The sequence below is a fragment of the Falco biarmicus genome, chromosome 11, assembly GCF_023638135.1.
Source record: "Falco biarmicus isolate bFalBia1 chromosome 11, bFalBia1.pri, whole genome shotgun sequence".
NCBI lineage: Eukaryota > Metazoa > Chordata > Aves > Falconiformes > Falconidae > Falco > Falco biarmicus.
This window is the reverse complement of record NC_079298.1, coordinates 13853121-13866490: the sequence shown is the minus strand read 5'-3', so window position 1 is coordinate 13866490 and position 13370 is coordinate 13853121. Positions and strand designations below refer to the sequence as shown.

Genomic DNA, 13370 nt, shown 5'->3' with positions numbered 1-13370 from the left:
CAGACCCAGAGGTTGTCAGTGCTGGGTATCCGCTGCGGATGCAGGGGTGAAGATGTACATCCCAGGGCAGAGCTCTGAGAGCTCCCCTGCTGGTACCCTGCCAGGGGCTGCCAGTGCACTGGAGCTAAGGAGCACTGAGATAACCAGCCCATCCTGGTGATGCAGGAGTGTGCAGAGAAGGGAAGGAATAAATTTCAGCTGCATGGAATAACAAACTGCTAGGGACAAGAACTTCTTCAGCTGTTCCCCAAGCCACTGTGGAACCACAAGCTTTTGACCTTGGTAAATTCAGACAGGGGAGAATTGTCCTGCCCTTGAGGACTCAATTACACTAGGATCCAGTGCTGAACTAGTGGGTGACAAAGATGGATATAGGGATTAACTGCTAAAATGCATTTTTTCTTCCTAGAAGAGGAAAGAGAAAGCAGTTTAATCCCCCAAAAAATAAATTCCAGGGGTTTAAAAAAAATTTAGTGGCATGATACTTTTTATTTTTGTCTGGACATACACATTTGTGGGGGTTCTAATAAACAAACCATTTCCTCCGACTTTTATTCAAAGGCACTAACAAACTCTGCGTTTTAAAACTCAAGAATTTGTTTGGTTTGCTATAGTGCAATAAAACTTAAGGCAGAAGAATCTACTATTCAGTCCTTTTAAAACAATTCATAAAAACTTATTAAAGGAATGTGAATTGAGTTACAGACTACCAAACAGTATTTTGACCTCTCCTAATACACCCCATAGTAGAACCTCACTGCTGCCAAACAAATACTGATTATTCTCCAAACAGTCCCACCCAGAAGAAGAAACAAGTGCACAGAAAAATTAAGGGATCTGTCTAGTACCTCAAAGCAAGACAGTGGCTGAGCTGATGATAACGTTTTGGCATCATAACTTTATGCTGGAGCTGAACAATAAATTCAGCCTTTCTCTAGATGGGTCGTATCACAAAGTTGTCCCAAATCCTAAACCAAGATTCACATACTTAGACCAAACCAAGATTTAGCCATTTCGTGTTCTTTTTTCCTTATTTTCATAGTAGTTGATAGTGACTTTGGACTTTATATACAATGCATGTATTAACCTGATCAAAGTGGAAGAATGCAATTTACCTTTACAGGTGCAGCTATATACAAACTACATTCACCTGGGGAGAGCTTGTTCTTGGCACATCTTTGCAGCTAAACTGGGACTACACTGGGCTTTTATCCCATTTGAAGCAACAGACCCCACACACAACTACATTAGTTTTCATGTAATTCTTTGACCTGGAAGTAATCATAATTTTCCTGTGCAAAAGACTGAGCTACAGCCAGTTTTAGGATCTCTATTTTTTACTGCTGGGCAACGTCTTTTCTGCTTTTGTATGTCAAAATAAAAACTGAAAAAAAATGTAAATGCTTCACTGAGCTACAAACAATGAAAAAAGGTGTTCTGCCTGCCATCAAACCCTGCTGTTAAAATATTAACACAATGTAAATATTGTAATATTGAGGAAGTACACTGTGTCAGTACTTCCTGGCACCATACAAGAGCTTCACTGTTCATTTCAGTCCCTGCTGTTAGTTTTAAACATGCACAACTTAAACAAGGCATCTGAGCTTCTCCAGTCCTGGTGCGGAATTGCAGAGAGCAAAATCTTACTCTAGGTTCTCTCTGGACTGAAAAACAAAGTATTAAAAAGAATCCTTAAACCCAAACAATTATGTAGATGTCAGTACTTTTGAGGCAAAAAATATTCCACAAGGTCTTTCAAAAGTCCTGGCATATTGCTGCCAAACATGGAAAGATCTTTGGGTATGCACTGTCCTCCCCTTCCTCAGAGAAGAAAAACAACTGCAAATGCCCACCAATGCCAGAAGCCTGAAAGCCCAAGTTATTCCTCATGGCAAAAGTCCCATTACCCAGATTTGCCAGTTAAGCACATTACTTGCAATTGATGGTCTCTCTCAATTGACTGAATAAGCAGGATGTGTGTAATAAAGGGAATGAAGCAGCTACCTGCCATTAGTAAGCCAGATATTGCTATCGAGTCTTAAGAAATGCTGTCTAGCTGCTGTAATTATGTATTTATCATGGAAGTGTCACAGAAAAGCAGCACCAGCTTCCAAAAATAGCGAAGACAGAGAATGACCTCTCTATAGAAAATAATAATAAAAAAATAATCTACAAAACCAACTGTAGTCAGTTTGGCTATTACTTTAAAAAAGTCAGTAGATTTCTTCTAGGGGAACCTGGGGGCAACTGGAGGAGTTCAGAGCAGGATTTCACTCTGCTGGCTTTGGTTAATACAAGGTAAAATTTCACCACTGACAAAGCCAAAGATCTCACCAGTTTCAATGGAAACAGCATAAAGCCTTGAAATCTGTACTACTATTTATGCTTAGAGGCTTCATTGTGTCATGCACTGTGGCACGTCTGACAAAGATTGTCCTTGTCCCACAAACCTAATGATCTAAATTCAAAACAGCACGAAATACCAAGGAGAAAGAACTGAAATGTGTGAAATGTCTAATATTCTGGAAATGTCTAATCCCAGCAAAACAGGGCTAGGATTTCAAGAAATAAGTCCTACATGCTGTATTATGACAAAAGAAAGGTGTAAACTGCTTCATGCTACCACAGGAAATACAAGAAGTCCAAACTGTCACCAACTTTCTAAAATACACTGAATAAGTGGCTTATTTCAGATTAAAGCATCTGCTGCTCCTGAAGCTTTCTTACCTTTCAGACATGTTCCCATACACAAATGGGAACTAAAATGACTTGCACAATGCCCCCACGTGCCAGTCAAAGTATCGGATAAGCTTTGTTCTTATGCATGGTAAGAAATTGCCCTGGGGGTTAACACAGATTTTCCACTTAATTTTAACTTACTCACAGAACCTTATTCTGGAAGAGCTCCTTCAATCATGTATCCAGCTGCATCACCAGATTTGTATATGGTCCAGACTAACACAAATCCCTCCCCCTTCAATGTTTTTTCACATGTCAGTTAATCTGCTAATAAAAAGTCCTACGAACACTACACTTAGTCCCCTTTTTCTCTCATCTCACTTAAAAGGGGAGAAAAACTCTTGAGAACTCAGTGAGCACTCAATATATGTAATGGCTACGAGAGAACTAAAAAAAGTCTAGGAACAGGACATCTTTCCCAAACTGAACTACTTACTGTGAGGGGAGTTGTTCATTTGTTTGTTTTTTAAAGATAAACAGGGTTTTTTTTCATCTGTTTCATGAAATATTATAGCTAAGATCTTTCTCCACTTCCATAAATGGATGTTTTTCTTACTCTCAGTGGGTGGTCTCAGAGTTTTGACAGAGGAACATCACAAGCTAAAAACATAGGATGCTACAGAGATAGCCCACCTGCAGTGATGGTGGATGTGAAGGGGGAGAGAAAAGGTGATTGCAAAGGCCAAAACAGACTGTGGTGGGGAAAATCAAAGGTCAGAAATGTATTCACAGCCCTAACAATGGGGGAGCCCTGGTGAAATGAACAGCCAAAAAACACAGATACATTCAGAAAAAAAGGGATGCAGAAAAGAGGCAAAAATTTTAGCTTTCACTTATCCTGTTATTAGATATTTCCATTCTTTTTTTTTAATTTAAAAAAGGTCTGAATAAGAAACTCACCATAATGCTTGGCATTCCTTTTAGAGTAGTTAAAGCATTTTGAAAACTGGTTTCTTTCACATTTCTGTTTCACACTAGCCAATTTAATGAAACAAATCTTCCTTTAAAAGCTCTGGTATGAACCATATGTCTATGCAAACTCCTGCTACTACCATATGTATTGCTTGGTTTCTTACTTGTTTTCTACAAGGAAGTCTACCACATATTTCTTCAGACAGTAGAGATGAGCATCCATCAGCCCTGTTCTGATGTGCATTCTGGGGTGCCTGTAAAAGAAAAAAAACAAAAAGAAAAATCATGGAGCTTAGCTTTGTGTGGCCATTTACAAGAGTTTGACTTTGCAATTAAAGCAGTGGATAGTGAAAACTATGCAAAGGCAGATCTGTTCCTTTCCATCAACTGCTGGATTAACAGAGAACAGTGCAGGCTGCCATTATTGGACTGTGTCTATAAACTTACACCTGCTGGCCCTGGGCTGATTTGCTGCGAAAGAAAACACCTCCTCCAAGGAGTCATTACTCCTGCTACATCTTCTTATGTAAGTGGAAATTGCACATTACTGGGCAGGAAGCCAAAGTAATGGGCCCAGAGTGCTAAAAGTTACAGTGGGTAATGTCAGGGTACAATAATTCAAAGCTGCTGGCTAAGTGCCTGCCTTAATATGCAAGGCTGTGCATGTTCTGCTAGCAAACACAACAACGCTACTGTATTTTTTCCAACACTTCCTAGAGGGTAATAGGGGAAGGAGATGGGGTCTGCTCACCTTTTCTACACCACACATTACAAATGAATGCCAAAGCTCAATTACAAAGTGTTTGCCTATCCAGCCCAGTAAGGTGGAAAAGACCAGTGAAATTCCCGCTCATCATTAGCCAAACAATGGCAAACAGGGAATTCTTCACTTTCAGACGCGTGGCAGGTTAATATTTCAGAAATTCAGAAACCTTCAATAGCTTCAATATTTTAAGAACAAAGTTTTAAATCATAAAAACTCATTGATTACTTCTATTACTTCTCTTTATGCATTCCCTGCTCTTAGTAGAAACCCTTTTTGGAACCTTTCTCAAAGTAGCTAGTTATTTTATGCCAATATTACTTTCCCTTCCACGCACCTGTAGCCTCATTTGAGTGTGTTCTGGCTGCCTGAACAGTCACCACCACGTCTCAGGGCAGAAAAGCCACAAGAATATTTTGCTTGCAAATTAAAAAAGGCAAAACACAATGGTCAGGGAATACACTGGGCTGTTCAAGAAATCTGTAACTGTACTCACAGTCCAGAGGCTTTGTAAGGAGAGAAATTTTAATTCACACCTGAAATTGTCTCCATTTTCATTTTTCCTTCCTTGATGCCTGGATTTCGTAATGAAGTTTGAATGAACATATCTCACCAGTATATTCCATCCAACTTTTGTTCGCCTACCTCAGAACATGCTAGTCAGATGGTTGTGATCATGATCACTTTTACTATTTAGTGAGCTCAGCAGAGGGATCACTCACAACTAGGGCACACATCTCTCCCCCTGCCCCCCCATACTAGCACACCAAATATTTGGCAACACCAAAGGAGACTATCAGGTGTTCTAGTAAGCCATTTTCCAGTGTATTTCTCAAATAATGCATTGAACTACCAGAGTACTTAAATCTTAACATTTTATAATTTCAGTGGCATTTCTCAAGCATGCCATTCAATGCAAGTTAAGCATATTATTAACTTTAAAGAAATTCTTTAAGTCCCACTTGCAAAGGAAAGCTCCTATAATAGTAGTACAACACTCTGCAGTAAAGTATGTGGTACTAAAAAATGATATATGCACTTTCAGTAGATTACTTCATTAACAAAACATGAGCTCACCTAGCAATGCTCCAGTACTGATGTTATCAGTGGCCCAGATGTTGCTGTGGAAGTCAGCCCAAATAGCAATGTTCCTTATGCAAAGAGGATAGGGAATCCACTAATTTTAATGAGGTCTTGCAGTTGGAAGTCAGCAGACTCCCTCCTGCTCTGCATCCTGGGGATGGTTTCCACATTTTGTGTATTTATGAAGGAGAATTTTCATATCTACTCTTGAGAAAAAGGGCTCCCTTGTATTTATATAATGAATATAACAGTTTATTGAAATGGGTGAGAGACAAATGGAAAGAAATAGAGCAGGAAGGAAAGCTGGGAAAATGAACAAAACAATGTAACAAAGCACGAAATATAAAAAAATACAAAGGGATGCAACATGGGAAGGAGAGGGAAAAACAGGAGGAAAAAAACCCCAATTCTTAACTTGAAGATGACAAATAGGACACAGTTTCTTTAGTGCCAGAATGCCAAGTTCTCTCTCTATTCAAGATCTGTCACACCCCTCCTTAAACACAAGGCCGAGAAGGCTGCAAGGACTAGACGTCAAGTAGAAGAGTGTAAAACAGGAACTCCTCAATAAATGCTGGTTCTGTTGCCAGTGTCTGTGCAGCTTTCACACATACAGTCTCCCCACCTGCAAACTGGAATAACACTATTTAGCTACACCGCAGGACACCGAGGATTTGTGGGCTGAAGTTTGTGTCTGCACGCAAGTATTGTACCAAGTTTTTCTGTAGCTAAGCGACTTTGTAAGAAAGTTATACAAAATCAGTGCAAGTGGACAGGCAGTAGCACAGTGCTATCCTAGCTGCAGCTCCATCACACACACAAAACCGCCCCACCCCCCCAAAAAAACCCCAGCCAGACAAGATGTACCGAAATGCCACTCCGAGTTAGCTTTCAATGTAGAATATACTAACAATAACAGAACATCATGCTGGACAAGAGGGAGGTCCCACAATGAAAATCCTCTGAAATACAGACCACCTAAGTGATTTGCAACAGAATAGTCCCATAGATTAATATTATAATCACAGCTTCAAAGGTCAAACAGGCAAGTTTGGGCACATGCATAAACAAAGCTTCGATTTCTGTAAACCAGATTTAAGGGGAGAATAGCCACACTAAACCAGACTGATAAGAGCACTCTATCATAGCAAGCCACTAAAGATGATGCTAATTTTCATTGACTACTGCTTAAAACAGTTATCTTCAGGTAAAAGCAAAGGAGCCAAATAATCTAACAGATAACAGCAAACTCCATCACCATTTCAAATGAGCATCTGGTTACTAATATTGAAAGCCACACTCTCTTCTCATGCCTCTGATCTCCCACTCCATCAGTTAATCTTTACAACATATGAAAAATAAGCCTGTTGCAAGGAACAGCTGATACAGAGAATCAAATAACAAACAATGCATTTGCTGAGAGCTGATGCACCTAGACTTATCACTCTGAGGAAGATAATACAGAAGGCTTTCAATAATATCATCAAAGCAAGGGAGAAGGTACTAGAAGGGGCTGGCTGCAGATGGTTGTGTTAATGAATGCCGGGTTGGGTGGTTTATCAAAAGAAAAAGACTGGATATGTATCTGAGAGGGTCACCATTGAGATGAAAGTTTAACAGCCATTGTTGGAGCTTTTTAATGAGCAAGGACTGTCAAATGTGAACCCTCTAAGAATCATACCAATTACTAAATGAACTTCGGTTCAATCTAGCAAATGTAATCAAGCACAAGTCATTAAAATACATGGTAAAACTCCTATTGGTGCTGCCACTATAGTGTCTATTATTGTCTGTGCTCCCATGTAAGGGAGGGGGCTGCTCCCAGTTGTAAACTCCGTGTGTTATGTTAAGTGATGGGAAATTTTAGCCCTAATGATGAGGCACGGAGGGCTCCCTGGCAGAAAGTCGACAATGAGAAGGCTCAGAGAGATCTGTGGAGAAGTCAGGGAAAGATCAGCAATTAAAAGACCAATTTCAAAGAATGCAATTTAATGTGTAAAATTAGCTTTTATTAGCACATAATTCCACAAAATCCTGACTCGGGATGAGAGTGCATAAAGGTCTGCCAGAGTCCTTAGAAAGGTCCGTGCCCGTAATTCCTGACAGGCCATTGTGAAATAATAAGCAGTACTAACAGGATTGATGCATGCCTCGTACATGGCAATGCTTTGTAAGTGGAGCCCAGAGCTTTTCTCTCCCTGATAACCTCTCTCAGGATTTCCTCCCTCAGGGAAATCAACCACTGATACAGCAAACTTCCCTTGTTTAAAGGCAAAAAAGACGACAATTGTTTCAACTGTAAACTAATTAAGAGAGGTTACCACCAAGAGCTGGAGGTTCAAACCAGCCCTGCACTCCCACTGACAGTGTGATAATGCCAGGCCGGGGTCAAAATCATAAATCTGAAGGGAGCACACACAATGCTTAAAGCCAAAAAGCCTCTCTACTAAGCATGGGATATTGCCACATTAACCTCACCACCTCACAAATAAACTAGCTGAGAAAGAGAAATCCCATAGCCTCTTTCCCTTTAACTTCACACAGCTGTTGACGGAAAATATGAAGGTCTTTAAATAAACTCAGGGACCTGGGGCTGTCCATGTTCTAATGCTAATCTGAGCAATGACACAATAAAAGTCCAATCATATCTGCTATTAACCTGGCTCCTGAACAGATATCCGAATTACATCCACTGTGGGCTTATGGGGTGTTAGTTCATCTTCCTCCCTATCCCTCCAAAATAAGTAAATAAATAACAGAACGCTAAGTGCAAACTATGCATTCCATGCTCATTTCTTTCCTAATTAATTGCATATAGCTCACATAGTCCATGTAGCCAAGCAGTCTTCCGCATTCTTCCTATCCCCCAAACTACAAACTGTATTCTGGTGTGACGAGTGTGCCATCCAGTTCAAACACACGGTGCTGACCCCTGACCGTGTGCATGGAGGTGATGCTCTCGTGTGGATACAAAGCCAGTGTACAGATCAACACGAAGAGAAGTCTTACAGCAAAAGCTGCCAGATCACCTTTAATGTCTCAAGCATTCCTACTTTTAAGGGGGGGGGAAGGCGGGGGGGCGGGAAATAATCCCTAAATCGCATTGCTCATTTACGGGACAGCTCTTGGCTGTGAACTCGCTACTAATAAAAGACCACTGTTACATTGGCTCTTCAAAAATCCCGGACACCTTATGACCTTAATATTTTTATTTTTATTTTTTTTTTAAACACAGTACTTTTGGCCAAAAAGCTCCCCAAGCACTTAGCCAAATGAATGTCCCCACTGTATCCCAGGGCTCCTTTGCCCACCAGTGAAATGCTGCCACCTCCGGGCTGAACGGCCGCGGCTGTAGCAGCGCTGGCCGGGCCCCCCCAGCCCCCGCCCCCTCCCGCCGCCCGGGCGGTAAGGTGGCGGGGTGGGGGGGCTGCGTGTGCTGGGCGATGCTGCTTCCCGGGTGGAAACGGCTGGTTCGGTTCTGGCTACGAGGCACACCTCGGTGATGGGCGAGCTGGAGTGGAGAGAGGCACAGGGAGGCAATCACCCAAGATTTCAAGCCGGCCCTGACCCCCCTTTCCAGCTCGGAGGCACCCCTCACTCCTTCCCTTCCTCCAGTTCTGTAACAACCTTCTTTTCAAAGACGTCACTTGGTCCCTGGAGCGCCTGGCACGGGAGGACACGGCAGGTTCGCAGCTTGAATCAGCTGCCCACCGGCAGCTCTGGTAGCCACACACCCCCCCACCCTCCTGGCTGCTGCTTCCCCAGGCTGCAGCAGGAATGGGAAGTACTTTCCAAATGAAAATGTTTTATTGATCTAGTGACCCAAGTTGCTTGAAAGCCTTCCGAATAATAAATATTTTTCATTCAAAACCTTCATCGCATGCCATTTTTCTTTGTTGTATTATATTATTAATATACCCATGAGACTATAATACAAACTATGAACCTACTTCTAACAAAAACATGCTGAAAACTTTTTGGTAAAGGAACCAACTTTCATTGAAAGCCAAAGATTAAATCATTTTCTCTAGTATAAAAAGTATAGGTTAGCAGTCAGAACTCAGGATTAATATTTGTTCAAGGCCAGAAATGGTTTACAATAAGCCAGTGAGACCTCCCGTAGCAAGAGTCGTTATCTTGGCATCAACACGGTGCTTCAACATTAACACCTCTCCTGACTTTGACACTGAACAGCGAGGGTGCCAGTGGCTGCGCAGCCCACTTATCCCATGACCTTCTATAAAATGTTTTTCTTTGCCCTGTTTCAGCTTCCCCATAGGAAAACAAGAGCAGCAGTGACTCCTCACCCACCCCAAGCTGGAGGAGCGCTCCCATGTCGCTGGATGCACATGCATCCCCTGGGAGCACACCAGACACAGCTGCTGGGGAAAGCATTTCCCTAAACGTGGTTCTAAGGGTCTTCTCTACCGTACTGAGTGCTAACAGCTGTAGGAAATAACACAGGGGCTGGGCTCCCCACAATGCCCCTGCCCCTCTTCTCCTTCCCTGTCACTGGAAAAACAGAGTTCATGCAAATATGTTATACTAGACACTTTGATACTAGATTCAAGTTTGCTAGAATACCACAATTGCTATGTAGAAACTGAGAAGGCAAAAGAGAGAGACCGAAAATGATAATAAGTCTGGAGCTCAGTGTGAACAGAAGAGAATACGCTGTGAAGGAGGGCGGGGACTGCCAGAGACATTATTAATAGGTTTTACCCTTGAGCTCTGGCAGCTACTTGTTCTATACACAGAGGAAAAGGATTAATCAAGCCTTGCACGTAAAGGTTCTTTCTATGGTCTGCCAAAATATTTAAAGCAGTATATACAAAGTGTAAGCCTTATTATTATACACATTCAATGTAATCATCTTATGCTACAGTTAAGGCCAGGATGACAATAAAGTAGATTATTGTGCACTATAACCAATTCAATTCCAACACAACGGACATGGCTTAGTCATTTGGTTCAGATCTGGTATTTGAGCTTCTTTTTCTCATGCTGGGCTAAACTATGATTTAAAAGATTTAATCAAGCTTTGGGAAATGCTTTCTTTGCTAAAGAAGGAGAAAGAACTAAAAAGTCTGCACCTGGAAACCCTAATCATTTCCAATTTTCAGCTCATTTTGCTTCCTGCTTCGTGAAAACTCACCTTAGTAAATAATTGTTCCCTAAAATCACCAGGGCTGAAAGGATGACAATATATGAGGAACAAATTTTAAGCAAACAATTGAGGCTGGAGGATTGTCCAGAGGCTACTGAAGAACAGCAGCTCCCGCTGATCCCTCCTACACCAGTTCCCAAAGGGCTACGCAGTAGACATATGATATATTTTCTTAAATCAAATAATTACAGTAAATGCATGGGAAACAGTGAAACTGAATACTAGGTCAAAGCTGCAGGTCACTAGCAATATATAGCTTAAACACAGCAAGGCTGCCACAATTTCTTTATGTCACTGGCTTAGACTCAGGCAAACAAAACTGTACTTGGCAGTGTGACTGGCTGATCGCAGCCTGGCTCGATGAGGCTCCAAAGACCTTCTGCACCTCCCAAGTGAGGTGGGTTTTATTCAGAATCTATGATCTGCAAAATCTGGGAATTCAAGGTAACGGCATACCTTTGGACTACTAAACCACACAGGCAAAAACAAATCCTCCATACCCCAACTTTAAACTGCAAGTAAAAGCAGAAGTGGAAAAAACAAAGTAAAAATAATCATTGTGTTTCCCTTTCACTTTACAGGGCCCAGAAGTACAACAAACTGGAGCTGTCACACATACCTTTGGGTTTCCTGTTGTGAGCAGCCTTCCAGGTACCTCATGAAAATCACCTACTTCTGTACCACCAGTTTATTAAAATGAAAAATATCTCTTTAAGCCTGTTACTGTGGATAGGCCATACCTGATCACTCACTTGCCTTTGCTAGGATCTTCGCTGGACAAGCAAATGGGCTCTTATGACAGAAGGTGCATGTACGTGAGCCTTTCTTTAGAAGATATTGGCATTCAAAACAGTTACGTTTCATGGGAACGAATAACAACCTGACAAGAGTCTGGTAGAAGGTCATCAAGGTTAGAAGGAAGGAGAGGGAGAGAGACGAGTAATACGTGTGTGTTAAGACAAGGCAGCATCTGGCTCCCCCCAGCACCTACAGTCTAGAAAGCAAGACGACATGCGCTTTGAATCCAAAGATGGGAAAAAATCAGGTGTAATGGTTTAAATTACCAAACCCTACCCAAATCCAGCCCATGTAGGATGCCTTCCACAGTAGGTCTGACAATGCTCGTTTCCTTCATCTACTCTAAGTGAATTATACTCGGCTCCTGCTCCTCGAGGGTCTGTAGCTTCCTCAGCTGATGCTTTGACCTGTTTCCTTTTGATTTCCATCCCTGGAACATACTGCTTCTGCCTCACTTTTGATTCATAATAAACTTTTACAGTTGTATCTCTTCACATCTCAAGTAGACTGAAACCTGAACATTTTAGCATTTGGCAACATAATAACCACACTTCACCCTGATGAGATCCCAACAACCGCAAGCATCAAATATTTAATCAGATAATGAAAACAGCTTTATCTCAGGCAGAAAATAAAGTGGGCAAAGAACCTGGCACTGCTGCCACTGCAGTGGGAGCCTGGCTGTGACTGCCAGCACACAGGCTGCTCCGTATCTTGGCAATGTTGACTGGGTACATGGAAGAAAGATAAATTTTAGGGGAAACTACACTAAGGTATGAGCAGTCAGACTTGACGAATCCTGCCTCCCTACAGAAAAAACAGAGGGGTTTCCCTAACTTGGCCACACTGAAGTTATGACTCAGCCCATGTATTCAGATACATCCTCAGAAGCATGCTAGCCTGGATCTAAAGCAACATCAGCCTTGAGCCATGAGATTTCAGGACAGGGGATTTCAGCCCTGTCAGGGCTCGGGACATCATCAGCATTAGACTCAGCCCAATTCTGCAGTGAAAAAATACCCCAAGTAACAGGAACATCACACAAGAAATAGAGAGATACTTGTGTTCTTTTCTAGTTTAAAATAACCTATACTGTTTCATTTATCAGCTATCATTTTGATGGTATCAAATAAGAACTTCATTAAAACAAAGCCTTAAAATTAGAACATGTAGCATTCTTTTTGCACAGTGACAGCAGAATTTAAAACTAAGAAATAAAGTCCGACTGGAGCCACTTTGCAGACATATCTTGTCTTTTCAACCCCAAAGAACACTATGATTAATTCTTTTAATAGCTAACTGGCATTTTACAAAATACATTAGAAACACCATGGGATGATGAACATAAGTATCAGGGGGAAAAAAAAACAAACCAGGAAAAAAGGCAAGACACAGAAAAATCCATCGTTACCACAAGAGTAGCTTAGCATCCACCCAAAGTCCCAATCTGTGTTGTTTTTTTTTAAAACAAGTAATTACAGTGGTTACAACCACACCGTATTAGTTTCTGGTTAGACCAGATTACTCATGATTTAAAATTTCCAGATTTGTTAATAGTTATAACAGAAGTTGCTGCTTCATATTACTATAAGAAACTGAGCTTACACCTAAAATGCTTTCAGGAGGATGCTAAAGTTGGAGCACTACAGAATTAAGCCCAACCGAACAAAAATCTACACTGTACTGAGGATAGAGCTGGACTTCCAGATCTTTCTCCATCTTCCACCCACTACTAGGGTCTAAATAACAGCTTAAGGTTGGGCCAGAGGGAATTTCCCTCTTTTTGATCAGTGATAATATGGCAATTAGAATACTGCAGAGAACAGAAGACAATCCTGGCAGATTCAACGCAGTGAGATGGTACTTAGCAGTAGGTTTAACTTCCTTCCCTGGGATGGTTACTGCTGA

General features: G+C 41.5%; 1 protein-coding gene across 2 annotated transcripts in view; it reads right to left on the bottom strand.

Annotated features, from left to right (window-relative positions):
• EIF2B3 (eukaryotic translation initiation factor 2B subunit gamma) overlaps positions 1–13370 on the bottom strand; it is a 102222-nt gene that overhangs the window by 48054 nt on the left and 40798 nt on the right. Inside the window, exon 6 of one of the 2 annotated variants that reach the window (XM_056356270.1) lies at positions 3816–3905. The exons of the other annotated variant lie outside the window; for it this stretch is intronic. Coding sequence (XP_056212245.1) covers positions 3816–3905 — 90 coding nt within the window. The remainder of the gene's footprint in view (positions 1–3815; positions 3906–13370) is intronic. 2 annotated transcript variants of the gene reach the window in all.